A 19,616-nucleotide genomic window follows, 5' to 3' on the forward strand; every position below is an offset into this window, starting at 1 on the left:
TGTCGGTTGAGTAGGATCTTCTAAAGCCTGATTGATAGCTATGGAGAATGTTGTTGTCATTAAGGTACTTAACTACTTGAGAATACACCGCCCTCTCTAGAATTTTAGATATTATACTGAGTATACTAACAGGCCTATAGTTGCTTACATCAGACCTACTATTTTTCTTGAAGATAGGAGTAACTCTGGCCTCCTTGAACCCCTCCGGTATGGTATTAGTGGTGATTGATAGATTTATTATGTGAGCAATAGGGATTGACAGTTCAGAAGCACCATCTTTTAGGAACTTAGATGGGATGTTATCAGGGCCTGTGCTCTTAGTTGGGTTTAACCTGCTTAGTTCTTTTTGAATAAAGTCATGAGATACACTTACTAGTTGACAACTGTTTGGGGTTACCCCTTTATTGGTATAGTATGTTTGAAACTTATCAGAGTCTGTGTTAAAGGTATTTGATACAGCTGGTAGTTTACTTACTAGTGTTGATGCAACAGATGTGTAGTAGGAATTAAAGCAATTTGCCACCTTAGATGTTTTGTGGCATACCTCATTATCGATAGTGAGTACTATGTTAGACCTATCTACTGGCTTATGGCTATACCCCAACTGTTTTAGTTGTTGCCAGAGCTTTCTGGGGTTATGCTTATACTCTTCAATTTTTGAGCAGTAGTGCTTTGCCTTTGCTCCTTTTATAAGTCTCTGTACTCTGTTCCTCACCCTTTGGAATTCATTTAGTGCTGCAATATCCTGTCTGTTTGCTTTAAATCTTTTTAGCAGCTGGTCTCTGAATTTCATATTATCTAATATCTCAGCATTCATCCAGGGTTCAGTTCTTTGTTTAATCCTAACCTCTTTAACTGGTGCAATATTATCAAGGATGGTAGTGAACATTGTTTTGAATTTTTCCCAGTCATCGTTTACGTCCGTGCAACTTGTTATCTCTGTCCAGTCACAATTGTGTAGCCCATTTACCAGTGTTTCTTTACTGTAGTTTCTAGTTGACCTCATTTTTATTGTCCTGTGTAGGCCTATCCTATCCCTAGTGATTTTCCTGGTGCAGTAAATGATGAAATGATCACTAAGACCTGTGGTAATGATGCCTGACTGACTAATGTTCTCAGAGCGGTTACAAAGTATGTGGTCAATTAGGGTGGCTGAGAATTGTGTGATCTGGGTTGGAGTATTAATTAGTTGAATTTAGAATTTGCTTATACCTTTTGCATAGCCCGTTATTTTGCTGCTGAAAACTTTTCCCTTAACTTCACAAACCCCTTACAGTTAACCCCTTATTACACACTCCCCTTCCCATCTCACTTCACAGTCTGGCTTCCCCAATTAACTTCTAACTCCTTTCCATTCTGGTAGATCAGAAAGGTTTAATCCATGGTTTTATCCTTCCAAATCCTCCTCAATTCCATTTATCGGGGGTTGTGTGGTGTTGTTGTCTCCTGACCTGATTCTGCTGACTCAGCCATTTTTAAAACACTGAGGGGAGTAAAGCCACCTACAACCTGACTTTCCTTGAGTTTATAGATATATTTGGCATTTTCTGCTATGATTCTCTCACTGTACACTGGTCAGCTGAATATAGGTCAGCTACTAAAACATTAACCTTGACTGTTTAACTATTCACTTCTTTCCCACGACTGGCACTGAGGGATATCCGACCTTGGAGTTTTGTACTGTTGATTTGACGATGTCTCCTGTGTTTCCCTCTCGTTAGCACTGGTACAGGTGATATGATGGTGGTACAGATATGATGCTACTGTCAACAGATGAACGTCAGTAAAGATGAGAATTTCACTTCGCTAGTTGTACGTCTGGCAATAGCGGCTGTTTGGATGCCGGTCAGCCATGTTTAAATGCTCAATTCTTTCCCTCGTTTGGCACTGAAGAAAAAAGTCCTACAGACCTGTCATTTCCTTGGAGATTTAGTTGATCAGGTTTTCTGCCATGTTGTCTTCCCGTTAAACACTGGTGCAGTTGATATGGAGGTCAGTTATTTCATTGTAGTGGAAAACGTCTCATGTCTGGTTCACGTCTGGCAGCAGGTCTGGTACTTGAATGCCGGTCCCTCTTTTGTCATATTTAGTCCATTTCGTTGTCGTCACCGTCAGTTTTTATGTCACTATAGGTTCCTTGCATGTTGTTGCAGTAGTACTTGCAAATTTGGCCATCACTGGAGTTCGGATAGGCCCAAGGGACGGCAAGATATAGGAGCAGCCTTGTTGCTGCTTGCTGTGGCTGCGGCACATGTATTCATGTATTCATGCGGCACATGTATTCAATGGAGGAGACGAGAGAGATACATGATAATATATACATGTACCTGGAAAATACTCGAGGGCCTGGTCCTAAATCTGCACACTGCCATAACAACATACTGGAGTGAGAGATATTGGAGGAAGTGTAAAATAAACCCAGTGAAGAGCAGGGGTGCGGTGGGGACAATAATGGAACACTGTATCAACATCCGGGGTCCCAGACTATTCAACATTTTACCAAAAGATATCAGAAACATGGCTGGAACAAGTGTAGAAGCCTTCAAGAGGAAACTGGACAAGTATCTTTACCAGGTGCCAGATCAACCAGGCTGTGATGGATATGTGGAGCAGCTGGCCTCCAGCAGCAACAGCCTGGCTGACCAGGCAAGCACCAGACGAGCCTGGCCCATGGCTGGGCTCAGAGAGTAGATTAACTCTCGAAACTCTCCAAAGGCATATCAAAAATCAAAGGTATGGCTAGCTCGAAGGGTGTCCCGTAGCTCGATAGCTAGTGCACTCAGCTCACACACTGAGGTTCGGAGTTCGAGTCTACGGTACGGCTGGAAAACGTTAGGGATGTTTCCATAAGACACCTGCTGTCCCTGTTCACCCATCAGTATAAAATGGGTACCCGGTTGCTAGTCGATTGGTGTGGGTCGCATCCTGGGAAAAAAACTGACCTAATTTGCAGGAAATGCTGTGCATAACAAGTGGCTTTCTATATAGTAACATGTCAGTGATGTCAGCTAGGCCTGTATACCTTGTACATGTACTTGTAGAAATTAAGATATTATTATTTTTTATTATACTCACAATGTTGACAGTTGATGAAGGCTGGAAAATGTGTTGTTTTGCAGTACAGCAATTTGGTTGTTACTCAGGTCTCTGTTAACAAACAAACAACTATGTAAAGTTCATGGTTCAATGTTACTATGATACAAAAAATAAAGATAGTATACTTAAAATTCAAAAATGCTGAAAGTGATGATTCTTCTCCTTTGGTACACTTCCATTACTATATTACCTTTCCAATAGTCAAAAACGAGTCAAAGTTTACTTTGTGAAAGCAAAAAACTGTAATCACCATATGGAGTCACCATATGGAGAAGACCCGGGCCGGAAGTACCGGCGAATCTCTAATGAATGAATGAATCTAAATCCATAGTAATAATGAATTTATAATGTGTAATTTTGTAAGACAGTCTAAAATTTACAACTTAAGTTAACTTACAGTCTGGTCAGGGCTGTCAAGTGAGAAAGTCTATCAGCGTCCAACTCAGTTATTTCATTGACATCCAAGTACCTGTATGATAAAATTAGTTATTCATGAATTTTTTATATCAAAATGCATACAGTAACATGTAATTTACAAGATCTATGACATATTTACAGTAGGTCTCAAACTTACAAATGTGTTCCTAGTTTTTAATTTACAAACAAGTTGTTTGTATAGAAAACATTGCTACAAAGAATGGTTATGTTTCACACATCTGTACTGCAGATCAAAAGTTGTGCAATTAGAATTAGTTTCTAATTCCATTAGTTGTTACTGTGGGTGTGTACAACCAGAGACATTTGTAAGTCATGAACCTCCTGTATATGTCTGTGAAGGAATATCCTTTTAAAAACTATAATGATTTTAGTGATACTGACTCTTATGAATGTTATTTTCACTACATAGCTTTGAAACTGACAATACTACTGTACTCATCAGGGTACAGTAGGCTTGTCGCAGCATGGATAGGGGTTCAACTCTATGGCAAGCCAGTTATAAAACTAACAGGTCAGTGTACTAACCACTGTACCATGTCAGCTTTATAAGATTCATCCAACTAAGGTTAGCATGAGCCCCACTATTACTACTACTTATACTACTACTTCCACCACCAGCATTACCTCTACTACTACTTCTCCCCATCTTTCTTTGTCTCTTTGTCCCATCCCTGCCCCCCTCTTTAATATACACTAGTTCCCTCACCTTGCTTGTAAATGTCACAAGTCAGACCAAAATGTTGTCATAAGCTTCTCTCTTCTAAGTGCGGGGTATCTGTGTACAATGCAGGCTTTTACATATGACTCTCACACCAACATAGTTGTGGTAAGCTCTAGCTAATGTCCCATAATAACACAGACATGCTGGTTTGAGATTCATCTTCAAAAACTTGCACTGTGGTCACAGAGTGCCTATGCAAACCTTCCTAGGGTATAGAAATATACCTAGTCAGATAAATCTTATAAAGCTAGCATGGTACAGTAGTTAGCATACTGGCATGCTAGTTCTATGATTGGCTCACCATGCATTTGAACCCCATATGTTCTGAGTGATTTACAATTATTTCATTATGGTTTCATGAGTCAAAAGATTCATCACAAAAAATACAAATAAAAACTTACAGTTCAGTGGCGTGTGATGGTATGCCCTTAGGGATCTGGCGTAGTCTTGCTCTGGAACAACGGACAACAGTGCCTTCACATCTGCACTCAGGAGGACATCGTTCCTCAACCCCAAAGCAGCCTGGTTCATCACCTGAAATTAGAGAAATTTAGTTTTTATTTTCAATGACTGTAAAGACATCTACATCATATATCAGCAATGAACTTTGTATACACCAGTATTAGCATTCATTTATACCATGAGATATTAAGGAGATTATGAGGAGAAAATATAACCTGTGAACTAGGAATACGCTTACTTTACATACAGTAATTATTAATTAGCCGGCGTATCAAAATCCATACTTCAAACATATAGAACAAGAACATTTACCTAAAAGAGAGAACTATCCACTAATTTAGGAGGCAAACCAATACAGAGGTACATACTTAGCTGGGACTCTGGGTAGCAAGAAAGAAAAATATATTGTAGTCATGACAATATCATTTTCGTGTGCATTAAAAAGAATGACTATAATTAAAACATGGTGCCAAATGACAGTTTTTTCTATGACTCGTGTACATGTTCCTCTATTTTTTATAAACTACAGTATTATGAAATGTATTTTCACAAATAAACACATTTCCACAACTCTTTCTTAACCCTTTAACTGTGGCACAACCAGAAAATAAATTTCCTGTGTGGGGCAAGAGATTTTGAAAAAAAAAAAAAAGAAAATTCTTACAGATTGAGAGCAAAATCTGATAAAAATTTAAAATTTTATGGAGTGTTGAAATTGACAAAAAAATGATCACTCGTTGGCAACAGTGGCGTATGTTTTATGATTTACTAAAACCAAATGATGATTTTTTTCAGTTTTTATTGTTTTTAAAGTTTAACACTAAATACACTAGTTTCTTATGATATTAGATGTGTTTTAGGGCATTAAAATACTTCAAACACGGGGAGATGCTAAGCCCAACATTGCTTCACTTTGAATAAATGGTTTAAATTGGTGTAAATCATTGTTTTTTATTTTATTTTTACTGCTGTGGTCTTCTAACATTATTGAAAAGGAATACTTATGATATTACAATTGTTTCAATGTGTAATATTCCTCAAAATGTGGAAATAAGTCACACTGTTTGACTTCACTGGCTTATCCTAGGTTAATTATTATATAGTTAGGCTTGAGAGGAATAGCCTGAGTTATATGAACAAAGTAATTTCTGTGTTCATAACACCTGTGTGCCTTCATGGCCATTGTAAAACATATATTTACAAGGAAATCTAAAGATATTACAATTGTTTCAAGGATAATACTCATCGAGAGATGGAAATAAGATGCAATGTTGGGTTATCCTAGGTTAAATCTATCTTGACGAAAATTACTTTCATCAAGATTGGTGGAATGAACCCATCAACTCTAGGCTGAGGGACTGATTACCTCAAACTCATCTTCCACCTTTCTCTGTATTGGACTGAAGAAGCCACTGAATGGCAAAATGTTTCCAGAACAAAGATTTCCCATGATTGCACAAGCATCTCATTTATCAACTTGTTGGTCTTCTAAACCATTTATACACAAATTGTAATGAAGCTGGAATAAGACCTCGTTTTGGCAGTTGCACACCCAGTTTGCTGATAGGGATGCTGGTGATGGAACAACAGTCCTGATTTCATTAATTATGAACTAGTTAGTGTTACCCATGATGCACTATGTGGACCCATCTTGTCTTGGATTTTTTCAAATGCATGAAGAGGTTGTAGGAGACCCAAGCAGTGTGCTGCAGTCAAAAGAAAAAAACATAAGACATGCCTGGTCCATGACTGGGTTCTGGGAGTAGAAAGACTCTTGGAACTCATCAAAAATATACCAAATGTGTGCAGTTTTGAAGCCACAAAAAATTGTGCATACTAGTACATTGGATGCAGTCATCACCTGTGTACTAGTATGTTGGACACAGTTAAAAGGTTAACGAATGAGCAAACATGTCAACTGATTTCTCTAATGTCCATATATTGTAAAAGTCTATTCCATGCACAAGTCATTCGAGGAATGAATGACTGCTGATGGAGTGACGTTCTTGAGAAAAGTACACATCCGTATACGTAAAAACATACAGGAGTTTACCAATCAAGAAACTGTTAGTGGACAATGACATGCATGAACTAGCATGTAAAATAGAAAGTGGCAAAACCCCAAACAAAAAACACAATAAGCACACACAATATATTCAAATTCAAACATAAAAACATAAGAATAACAGAGGCCTGCAGTAGGCCTACTGGCCCATTCTAGGCAGGACTTCCTCAAATCCAACCCTTCTCACCCAAGGTGCTAGCTTCAATGACTACTTGTGTCCAAGGATTCTAATTTCTACCAGCTTCACACTTGTATCCAGTAAAGTAAATATGAACCAAATTGAGCTTACAGTATATTGAATTTTGTCCAATAAAGAGGAAAAACACTTAGTACATAAAACACTTGGAGAAGTACTATATTCTCCATCTGCCTGTGATATATCTCCACCTGTCACAAGATGGTGAATTTAAGAAATGGAATATGCAAAATTAATTTACATTTTGTAGAAAAATTACAAGTGCATAGTCAATTAACTTATATTTTCAGTACTTGAACACTACCAAGATGAAGAGTGCCTGCAATGCTTATGAAAATTTGTTTGTATACAGGCATACCTTGCTAATATGGCACTTGCTTTAGAGTGCTTTGCTAATATGGCACTTTTCAATTATATTCATGTTTATTATTTTCAGCAATGATGTGCACATTCGGTTAGTAATAGAGTGTTGTAGCTATTTTTATTTATTATTTTTACATAGTTTTGTAGGCCTAGCACTATTGCCCACTTAAAAAATAATAGTGTAAACATTTTTTAGGTTTTTATATGCACTGGCAAGTGAAAAAAGGCCGTGATTCACTTCAAGGTGATACTGATTTTATAACGGGGGTTTGCAACCTAACCTGCCATATTACCTGGGTATGCCTGTACTGTACATGCAATATCTTGGTCTTTATGTAAGGAAACACACATTTAATGAATATTTACAGACATGCACTTAGTGAGAAAGCCATATACTAAACCTTAAAATCTTAGCCAGGGAATATAGGGTCACTGAAGAATTGGATATCACTTGAAGATACAATATAACAAATATCCGAGACAATTTGTGCTCTGCTTCGCACATAAAGGACTGCCTTGGAAAACTTATTGATCTTCTTGCAGGCATCTAAACCAGTTCTGGTGGTTGGGTCTACAAAATTCCTCGAGCAGTCATGATCCTTAATCACAACAAATACAGCCTCTCCTCACTTAAAGACGGAGTTCCGTTCCTAAGACCACATCGGTCAATGAATTCATTGCTAAGTGAGGAGCAAACTATAATGGTAGTGGATTTGTGTCAACCATCTTTGATATTGTTTTAATGCTACCGTTGCACCATTTATAACATTTCTGGTATGTTTTTAAATGTTTATACAGTAGTGCACTGTATATTGTAATAAACAGAATAGAGAAAATCAGCTCTAATATACATTATTAGGTATGCATACTGATCAGAGAGCCCGTTGTAAGTCCGAATCATCGGTAAAGGAGTACGTCGCTAAGTGAGGAGAGGTTGTATATGTATATATATAGCTTATACAAACTAGCATAAGGACTAATGCATTACCTTCACATGCAAACTGTGAGCTTGGAACTTCAGTGATGAGTATATCTCGCAGGTGTGGAGGAGACTGACACTTGGGAACACCTGTGGTAGACCTCTGTGATCGCAGCCACTCTGCCAGCCAGCCCATGTGACAGTTACATCGAAGAGGGTTACCCTCAAGGTTTCTGGCATAAAAAATAAACTTCAATAATAAACATACATGAAATTTCCACATAAAATGTAGAATTAAAATCCTTAAACACAAATTTTAACCATTAGTAACTAGTAATGTTTAGCTCCAAAAAATACATATAGAACACTTTAAATAAGAGAACTGACCAATTGACCACTGAAGTTGATTAATAAAAGCTACTCACATTTCTGCAAGAGCAGGAAGTTGGCTGAATGCTCCTGGTGAGATGCAGGTCACCTTATTGTCTGCCAGTGAGCTGTAAGAAAAGTTTTATCACAACTGAATAGAACTAAAAAATTTAGATAATTAATAGCAAAATTATAAAATAATATTTCACTGATAATAAAGCCAATATAAACAATATAATTCAAGAACCATGAAAGATGGTATTTACAGCGCCCTCAACTCTGGAAGTCCATCAAACATATGACTGTTGACTTCTGATAGATCGTTATCTGACAAGTCTCTGAAACAAAAAAACATCACTACTGAATATTAATTTTAATGCAGTGTCAGCTGTAAAGTACAATAGTGTGTATGTGTTTTGATACATTAGGATGACTGAGGGTATTATCCCTCTTTCTTTCATCCTACAAATCTAGCAATGCACACAGTTTTTTCAAATATTTTTAATAAAACAAAACCCCTTGGAAAAACTGTCATAAAATTTCCTAGAGGTACAATGCCTGCACTCTAAAAGAGAGTTTGGGATATTTACTGTTTGGAGGGACATCTGAACTGTCATTATCTTGCACCTCTGGCAAGGCAGTGATAGTGTGAATGATGGTAAAAGTGTTTCTCGTTTGAGCCACCCAGCCTTAGTGGGAGACAGACAATGTGTTAAAAAAATAATCTTACTTTGCTACTGTGGCAGTACAATAATCGGTACAATACTACAAACATTATGCATATATATTTTACATATACAATTGTTGTAGATACATACAAGATATATAGTGTACGTGTTGTCTGTAAATAAAATAATTTTTGGTACATTATAGTACAATATATCCAATCCCATAAGTACTACGATTGTCAAAACTTTTCAAGAGGAAAACAGATGGGCAGAATGCACTGATTTACATTTTAAAAAACTTGTGTTGCAGTTTCCCATGAAAAATTAATAAAAAAAACTATGAAACATCAGAGAAATAAAAAACAAAGAAATAAAAAAAAAATACATTTAAAAAATGTTACAAATTCAGCAACATCTACTTCATAAATTTTGAAAAATCTCTGGTTTTACGAAAAATTTTGGCCAGACTACAAGTACTTGATGTTCTTGTCAAATACAATTATGTATAACACTATAATTAAAGTTAGATTTTGTGGTAAATCTAAAATAATTAAATTGAAGACTATTAAATGTAATGACCATTTTAGGTGAAAAAACTCGGTACGTTTTATTTAAACAGAAATATTAATACCGAGTGATAGGCTGGAAATAAATTGTATTAATAATTTTAGATGAAAAAATTATGGGGTGGGACACGTGTAGAAGAAATTTAGTCAATGAGAAATTTACTTTGAAAGAAATATGTAAACAGTGATAAGAGAGAGAATGACCTGGAAAATGTCAGCAGTAAGTCCCACCAGAATCATTACTGGCACTGAAAGTGTCCGAGTTCTGTAAAGTTTACTAATATAAATGACTTCCCAGATGGAATACAAAACTATATGACCACGGCTGTGGATACTGTAAAAAATTAACTGTTAAAAATATAACACGAATCACTATAAATCACTATAAAACTCAGATTGAGGAAATGGTTAACAACTGATGGGAATGAATATAAATGAGTGCCAAGTAACAGAAGTGAGAGAAAATAAAAAGAAGCTTTATGAAGAACCTAAACTGTGGATTAAAAAAATTAATGTCTTAGATGGATCTAAGTACAAAAGCACTAATGAAAACTTTGCAAGAGATGAAACTGCTGCTTCTGAGCAAGAAATCTGGAGTCCTGGAACATAAACCTTCAAAACTTATAATTACATTCTTAATACAAGCTTCCTTTATTTCTGTGTTTCTTAATAGTTTTTATTCTTGCAAAATTTCCTTTCCAATTCAGATGAGACTGAGCCAAGATGAAGATAATTCCTCAGATCCATTAACAGGTAATGTATAAGAGGAAGATATTCCCTCAGAACCATTAACAGGTAATGTATAAGAGGAAGATAATCCCTCAGAACCATTAACATATAATGTATAAGAGGAATATATATCCTCAGAACCATTAACAGGTAATGTATAAGAGGAAGATAATCCCTCAGAACCATTAACATATAATGTATAAGAGGAATATATATCCTCAGAACCATTAACAGATAATTTTTTTAAAACACCAGCTGTCTCCCACCGAGTCTTGGTGACCCATAACCAAAGGAATACATACTATAAAGTTTTTATTTTTACACTAAGTAATTTACCCAGGAGAAAGGGTTACTAACCCCTTACTATTGAGCAGATAATATATACATAAAAGACTTCGAGTTATGTACTCACAATTCATGGAGAGACTGAATGCCCTGGAATGATCCCCTGGTGATATGTCGCAGGTGATTATTGGAGAGCACCAGGCGACGCAGGCGAGACAACTGCCGCAGCACTCCTGAACCACCCACCTCCCTGATCTCATTGTCAGACAGCAGCCTACGTGGAAGATAGAGAAAGATGCACTGCAGTAGGTCTACTGGCCCATGCTTGGCAGGTCCTTCTCCCACTGAATCATTCCCACTCATGTATCTAACCCTTACAATCTTACTGAATGTATTATTATTATTACTAATATATCGAGGGGAAGTGCTAAACTCACACCGAGTTAAATAGAAGCTGGGTAATGGGAAGTATTTATGATTTTTCAGAGGAAGAGGAGGGTAACTCCATTTCTTTGGATCAAGAGCCCTTCACCAGCATCATGGCAACCCCCATAAAGAGGGACTGAGGTGTAGACAATCTACAGGTGTAGAAGTAAAGAACATAGATCACTAACAAGTCAGTGGTGTAGGGAGGTAGGGTGTCTGGGAGGTGGATGAGGCCACCAGCGGTGCAGTCTACGGTGGTACCACGACAGGTACATCCTCGGGGACACTCTTCTGCTGTCACGCACTCACCAGCGTACAGTGACACTGTCCCGTCTGTACCTGCAAACCACACACAAAGGTTACCCACTTTATTAGGCTTGAAGTTTATCAACTACATATTATTAAGCCTGTTTGTCACCGGTACACCACCAGTCAAGGACATTTAAACAGCAATTAAGTAAACTTTCAGTGTATATAACTATATACACTCAGGAAACATCAAAGCTAAAATTATTAGTTAATATCACATATTTCAAGATACTGTATCTATTATATGCTTCAAAACTAAAAAGAAAAAACAGAAGATATATATCTTTACATAATTTATACTAATTTTCACAGCTAATCCACACACTGTATTAGAAATGAAAAAACAAAAAGCTTTTCATTTTATCCAGGACTATCATCATTTACAATAACCATACAGGTTTAGAGTTTTTTGTATAAAAATAAGAAATTTAAAGTGTGGGTTAAGTGTGAATTGTTCCAGCCACAGTATTGGAACATACAGTATATTCCTTAACCATACCACGGGCGGGATTGAACCCGCGGTCAGAGAGTCTCAAAACTCCAGACCGTCGAGTTAGCCACTGGAGTTTTGAGACTCTCTGACCGCGGGTTCAATCCCGCCCGTGGTATGGTTTGTTTGCAATCGTGTCATTACGATTTCGTGAGTCAGTATATTCCTTATAAAATATTTGTTGTTTCAGTACACCAGAGCAACATACACTTCAGTCGCTCATCCCTAAGAGCGTTGAGTTTCCTTCGTTGAAGCCAGCGAGGGTTCTCACAGCGGGCACCTGAGGTCTCAATGGGATGCACCTCCAGGTAGTCCGACAGCCACTGGATATTGCAGTCACACACGAATGGATTGCGACCCAGGTGCCTGTCACAGATGAAATACATTACTCAACAATACACATCCCTGTACAGGGGAAACCAGTAAACACGTAGGGCATAAGGGTCACATAATGGCTTGGGGAATGGGAGGCAATTAGGTTTGATGCTAGGAACTGGAGCATTTAATTTCTTGCATCAAGAGCCTTTAACTGGTTGGTTAGTTGGTGGGTTGGTTAGTTGGGTTTCCACAACTCAGTCTCCCATAAAAGCCATAGCAATCAAACCGTCAAGGGCTTCCTCATACAAAGGAACAGGTTTTACGTTATATATCGTTTCCATTTTATTTGCAAAACTTCTGGGTAGAGGGAACATTTTTATATTTTTGCTAGGAGCTGTGACTCAACTCCGGCAACCACAAACAAGTGAGGACACATTTTTAAAGACTTTATTATACTGATTTCAAAAAATATTTATAAAATATAACCTGACCAGTTTTAATACAAATATTCAGCCCAACTGAAATTAATTCTATGTCTTAAAAACCAGCAAAACCTCAAATTAGATTTTAACAGCAAAATCAGTGACCGGACGACATCCAAAAAATGAGAAAGCCCATTAAATTCAGATTTGTCTGCTACTGTTATGGTCGGCTGGGTTAACTGATTTAGGATTTAATGGACAAAGTCCATTAAATCAAGCATTATTCATTACTGTTACAATCAAAATCATTCAGATTTAATAGACAAACAGCAATGATGGACACTCTCCACCCCTTTATAAAATACCTCCTGACAAGGGATGTGTGTGAAAGTGTACATTTCTCACACCCGCCTTCTGTCAAGGCAGTTGTGGGGGTGTAAATCCCCCACACCTGCCTCTCAACAAGATAGTTGTGAGGGTGTGAGTCCCCCACACCTGCCTCCTGATAAGGCAGTAGCAGGGGTGTGAATCCTCCACACTTGCTTCCTGACAAGGTGGGTGTAAGGGAGAACGACTTTAAAAATCACAAGAACACGTTAAAAACTCATCCATCAACAAATGAAGCGGTACTCGAGCAACACTGGGTTATTAAACTGCTAAGAAATATACACACGAGATGACAGCCTCAGGTGTCTCTGGAAGAACTGAAGAGACTGTGATAAGATGAACCTATGAATCTGATGGGTTGCAAGAATTTTCCTAATGCAGCCCTGACTTGGGCCAGGCTTGTCTGGTGCTTGCCTGGTCAACCAGGCTGTTGTTGCTGGCGGCCTGCTGGTCACAATACTGGAGTCAAGTCTCTGTTAATAATTTGTTGTGATAATGACAAAAATACATATATAACGATAATTTTTGCTAGAAATCAACCCTGGGAGAGCAAAGCCAGAGCCAGCTGTGTACCAAGAGCCAGCTGTGTACCAAGAGCCAGTTGTGTACGCAGTGTCAGAAGTGTATGCAGAGCTGGCCCATTGGCTTACACGCTGACCTAGAGTTTTACGACTCACTTGCCGCGAGTTCAATCCCAACCTGTCCCGTGATTCACTAGCCTGCTTCCCACTAAAACATTAATATCCGCAGGGTAGAAAAACTGAGCTAATGAAGAGTGCCCCTCCTGTAATGTGCCCAGCGGGCAGAATAAGATGAGGACAAGCGTCAAAGAGAGAGTGGAGACAATTTTTCACTTATACTCAGACGAGAGCGAGACGTCCACACACACACCACCAAAGCTGGTGTAAGTCCCACCAAGGCTCTCACACTGATGTTACTTACGCCTTATTGAACCCTACTTCCCGGGAGGCTGGGAAAAATATGCAAGTTTATTCGGGAACAAATATTAATACAGTTACATAAATTATCATGCATAACAGAATATGTATTGATTACCTAGGATAACTCCCCCAAAAAGTCAAAGTGACTTATTTCCATTGCGGTCCTTGCCCAGTTCCAGAACAAGTGGATTCTCCCCTTGTCCAACCCCCACCAACAACACCTGAGTCAACAACAACCAGTTTTCTCTAGACATAAAAATAGCTGATATATGGCGCCAAGACTAATTGACAAGAGAACTGATGATGGTGACAAACGTCCCAGAGGGAGATAAGGAAAATTCGCCACTGATGATTAAGGCTGCGGTAGAGCGGGACGTCCACACTCCACCAAGGTCAGCGCAGAAGTCCAGTACCCACCTTAAAGGGCCTTTCCCCGTCATAATAATCTGGAATCAGGGCTTATAAAACTCAAAGCACAAGCCATCATAGCCCTTAAATCAACATTATTATTATTATTATTATTATCATTATTATTATTATTATTATTAGAACAAGCAGTAAATAGGTAATAAGAACAATTTGGTGAGATTTGCAGAAGGGTTACGGAGGGAGCAGAACACGACATTCAAGCTGACCTTTTCCAAAGGTCACTACTACACACGCTCTTGGATTATATAAAACTTTCAAGTCAATTACACAATGAAAGATTATTATTATTATTATTATTATTATTATTATTATTATTATTATTATTATTAACACACCGGTTCTCTCCCACCGAGGTAAAGTGACCCGAAAAGGAAGAAACACGTTCACGGTTATTCATTCAATCACTGTATTGCAAGAAACGTACCGAGGTTACAGTGTGCAGGCGCTGTACTTCCCACTTCCAGGACTCAAGTCTATGTAACCGGTTTCCCTGAATCCCTTAATAATATTACCTTGCTCACACTCCAACAGCACGTTAATTAAATCATAAAAATCATTTGCCTCCTCATTATTTAACACGCTCACACAAGCCTGTTGGATATCCAAGCCCATAGAACTTAAAACCTCTCTTGCTTCCTCCCTCCTACCTTTACTGGGATGGCCCCCAACCCCTCCTTCCTTCATCCCCAGATTTTATACCCTCCTAGTCATCTTATTTTGCTCCAGCCTATCTAAACATCCAAATCACCTGAACAACCCCCTCCTCTGCTTTCTGAATAATACATTTAGTAACCCCACACCTTCTAATCTCCAAGCTCTGAATTCTCTGCATAATATCCACACCATAAACTGTCCTCAAACACGACAACTCCACTGCCTCCAGCCTCCTCCTTTTTCCCATGTTTAAAACCCGTTTCACACCCATGCAAGTGTTGGTACCACTGTACCATGGTATATAATTTTTTTGCCTCCTGGATAAGGTTCTTTTCTCTGCACAGATGCCTCTACATACCACCAACTTTTTTTCCTTTCCTCAGTTCAATGGTTCACCTCATCTTTCATAGGCCCATCCACTGACAAGTCCACTCACAAACATCTAAACACCTCCACTCCCTCCATCTAATATTCAATCTTTCATTACTTAGGTATTTTGTTACTCTCATCACCTTGCTTTTTCCTATGTTCACTTTTAATTTCCTTCTTCCACATACCTTCCCAAATTCCTCCGCCAACCTCTGCAACATACACTCAGAATCTCTCAAAAGAACCGCGTTATCGGCAAAAAACAACTGTGACAGCTTCCATTGTGTATTATATTCACTATCTTTTAATCCCACACCTCTTTCAACACCCTAGCGTTCACCTCTCTTAAAACCCCATCCGTAAATATGTTAAACAACCATTGTGGCATCACACATCACTGTCAAAGACCTACTTTTACTGGAGAATAATCCCCTCTCTCCTACATATCCCAACACAAGCGTTACTATGCTACAGAAGGAGCAGAGTAACGGTGGTACCTGGAAGGAACGGGAGAGAGGTTGATCCCCATAAACGTACCACTAAACCATTTTCATTTACGAAATTTCAAGCGAGCACATTATGTGGCTATGTAGATAGAGTGTGACACTTGACAAGGCTAGTTCAACAGTCAATATATTACCCTAACACATTCATCATGATGTTTCTTGAGACATCGCAGCAGTTTTGTTAGCACCTAGGCACCCATGTCTTATTTCAGATTTATGACATTCTCGAATGGAGTGAAACAAACTCACTTGCCGATAGAAACATTGTAAACAAGAGGGTGTATTTCGATCTCTCTCTTTGAGATCATCTTCAGAGATCTAAACGCAAAGTTTCCATATCCTTTTTTTATTCATTTAACAAGTGAGTGTTTGTCAATTCACTGACAACGTGTTGGGGTCGAAGCCAAGACAGGTGAACCTTGAAACTGAAGAGACCAGTATGCTAACCAGCGGTTAGCGCACAGACCTCTGATTTCAGGCTTCGCCTGCCATGGGATCGAACCCCACCTGCCCTGTGATTCGTTTGCAATCGTGTATTTACGATTTCACGCGTCACAAAAGTGTTCATTAGATTTCTGCCATGATTCCTCCTGCTTCTTCCTTTTCACATCTCGTGAGGTGGGATCCTGCCTTTAACTTATGGATATTCCCGACGTTAAGATCTTGACTTAAGTCATGGTATAACTTAACAAATATTTGATGACAACTGTGTTGTAGAGGTGTGAACTTTGCTCACACCTCTACAATGCTAATCTAATCTAACTAATTGTGTTGTAGAGGTGTGAGCAAAGTTCACACCTCTACAACCCAACTGTCATCAAATATTTCTTAAGTTATACCATGAATTAAGTACAGATCCTGGACTTCACCTTACGAAACAGACAAAGCAAATGTGATGATAATTATGGACAAGGTAGATTACAGTGGAAAAATGAACGTGTTATTACAAAACAGTGGTAATTGCGTGCCTCTTAAAAGACACACAACTTCCCGCCTCAGACTGTGTTTGTCGCCACAACATTGGCTTGGTGTGTGAACGCCACCCTACAAGAAGTGACAATCTACAGTGGGACGCCACATCCTATAGTGGAATGACACATCCTACAGTGGGACGCCACATCCTACAATGGAATGTGACAATCTACAGTGGGACGCCACATCCTATAGTGGAATGACACATCCTACAGTGGGACGCCACATCCTACAATGGAATGTGACAATCTAGAACGGAACACTACAACGTACAGTCTGACCCGACAGACTACAAAAAGACATGAGAGCCTACACAGTGAAGCGACAGCGAACAATAGACAGCGACAGCTTACAATGTTCAAACGACAGCCTACAATAGGACGCTCCGGCCAACAGCAGACACACGCTACATAACATACAAAGGAACACACCAAACACGTCACAAAGGAAGAATTGAGCGTACAAGAGCTGAGAGAGAGAGAGAGAGAGAGAGAGAGAGAGAGAGAGAGAGAGAGAGAGAGAGAGAGAGAGAGAGAGAGAGAGAGAGAGAGAGAGAGAGAGAGAGAGAATGAATTCTCTTCCCTCGGAACAAACCTTATTACCTCTCAAACAAACCATACCACGGGTGGGGTTTGAACCCGCGGTCAGGTTTAGTGGTATGGTTCGGTTACAATCGTGTCATTACGATTTCGTGAGTCTTAATACCTCTCATTCCCCAACACACTGGTAAACAAACGGGTAAGATAAACAGAGGAGCAAGGGCTGTAATAATTACAGATAACGGAAGCAAAACAGGAGGCGGTCAACAGACGGCTGACCTCTCATTACAAGTATAAACAGAACAACAGCAGCAGCAACAGGTGGTGGAGGTAAACCAACAGGTGAGCAGCAACAGGTGGTGGAGGTAAACAAACAGGTGAGCAGCAACAGGTGGAGGAGGTAAACAAACAGGTGATCAGCAACAGGTGGTGGAGGTAAACAAACAGGAGAGCAGCAACAGGTGGTGGAGGTAAACAAACAGGTGAGCAGCAACAGGTGGTGGAGGTAAACAAACAGGTGAGCAGCAACAGGTGGTGGAGGTAAACAAACAGGAGAGCAGCAACAGGTGGTGGAGGTAAAAAAACAGGAGAGCAGCAACAGGTGGTGGAGGTAAACAAACAGGTGATCAGCAACAGGTGGTGGAAGTAAACAAACAGGAGAGCAGCAACAGGTGGTGGAGGTAAACAAACAGGTGATCAGCAACAGGTGGTGGAGGTAAACAAACAGGAGAGCAGCAACAGGTGGTGGAGGTAAACAAACAGGTGAGCAGCAACAGGTGGTGGAGGTAAACAAACAGGTGAGCAGCAACAGGTGGTGGAGGTAAACAAACAGGAGAGCAGCAACAGGTGGTGGAGGTAAACAAACAGGAGAGCAGCAACAGGTGGTGGAGGTAAACAAACAGGAGAGCAGCAACAGGTGGTGGAGGTAAACAAACAGGAGAGCAGCAACAGGTGGTGGAGGTAAACAAACAGGAGAGCAGCAACAGGTGGTGGAGGTAAACAAACAGGAGAGCAGCAACAGGTGGTGGAGGTAAACAAACAGGTGAGCAGCAACAGGTGGTGGAGGTAAACAAACAGGAGAGCAGCAACAGGTGGTGGAGGTAAACAAACAGGCGAGCAGCAACAGGTGGAGGTAAACAAACAGGTGAGCAGCAACAGGTGGAGGAGGTAAACAAACAGGTGAGCAGCAACAGGTGGTGGAGGTAAACAAACAGGTGAGCAGCAACAGGTGGAGGAGGTAAACAAACAGGTGAGCAGCAACAGGTGGTGGAGGTAAACAAACAGGAGAGCAGCAACAGGTGGTGGAGGTAAACAAACAGGAGAGCAGCAACAGGTGGTGGAGGTAAACAAACAGGAGAGCAGCAACAGGTGGTGGAGGTAAACAAACAGGCGAGCAGCAACAGGTGGAGGTAAACAAACAGGAGAGCAGCAACAGGTGGTGGAGGTAAACAAACAGGAGAGCAGCAACAGGTGGTGGAGGTAAACAAACAGGAAAGCAACAGGTGGGGGAGGTAAATAAACAGGTGAGCAGCAACAGGTGGTGGAGGCAAACAAACAGAACAACACCAGGTGGTGGAGGTAAACAAACAAGTGAGCAGCAACAGGTGAAGTTCAACAAACAGAAGGGCAACAGTAAGGGAGGTATGTTAAAGAAACAGGAGACGGGAGCCATATCCACCAACAACAGCAGATAGTTCTGTTGGTGGAGACGTAACAGAAGACAGTTCTGTTGGTGGAGACGTAACAGAAGACAGTTCTGTTGGTGGAGACGTAACAGAAAACAGTTCTGTTGGTGGAGACCTAACAGTAGGCAGTCTGTTGGTGGAGAGCTGAGATGATACCACCGCTTCTCCGCCCTCCAGGGACTCTCGTTCCAAGGAAATGGAGATATTCTCCATTTCCTCGCATCAAACCTGACTACCTCTTACCCCCCAGGCGCTGCGTGATACGGATTTAACGCTTCCCACATGACAATAA

At 39.7% G+C, this 19,616-nt stretch overlaps 1 protein-coding gene across 8 annotated transcripts in view; it reads right to left on the reverse strand.

The window, feature by feature from the left end:
* The window catches only part of sli (slit guidance ligand), a 659,016-nt gene that overhangs the window by 34,262 nt on the left and 605,138 nt on the right, over window positions 1-19,616 (reverse strand). For all 8 annotated transcript variants that reach the window (XM_070102675.1, XM_070102671.1, XM_070102676.1 and 5 more), the window contains 9 exons: window positions 12,311-12,468; window positions 11,492-11,642; window positions 11,005-11,151; window positions 8,896-8,967; window positions 8,686-8,757; window positions 8,330-8,493; window positions 4,657-4,789; window positions 3,494-3,565; window positions 3,076-3,147 (listed from right to left, as the gene is read on the reverse strand). In XM_070102675.1, the coding sequence (XP_069958776.1) occupies window positions 3,076-3,147; window positions 3,494-3,565; window positions 4,657-4,789; window positions 8,330-8,493; window positions 8,686-8,757; window positions 8,896-8,967; window positions 11,005-11,151; window positions 11,492-11,642; window positions 12,311-12,468 (1,041 nt within the window). The remainder of the gene's footprint in view (window positions 1-3,075; window positions 3,148-3,493; window positions 3,566-4,656; window positions 4,790-8,329; window positions 8,494-8,685; window positions 8,758-8,895; window positions 8,968-11,004; window positions 11,152-11,491; window positions 11,643-12,310; window positions 12,469-19,616) is intronic.

Source organism: Cherax quadricarinatus, chromosome 83 (assembly GCF_038502225.1).
Source record: "Cherax quadricarinatus isolate ZL_2023a chromosome 83, ASM3850222v1, whole genome shotgun sequence".
NCBI classification, from domain to species: domain Eukaryota; kingdom Metazoa; phylum Arthropoda; class Malacostraca; order Decapoda; family Parastacidae; genus Cherax; species Cherax quadricarinatus.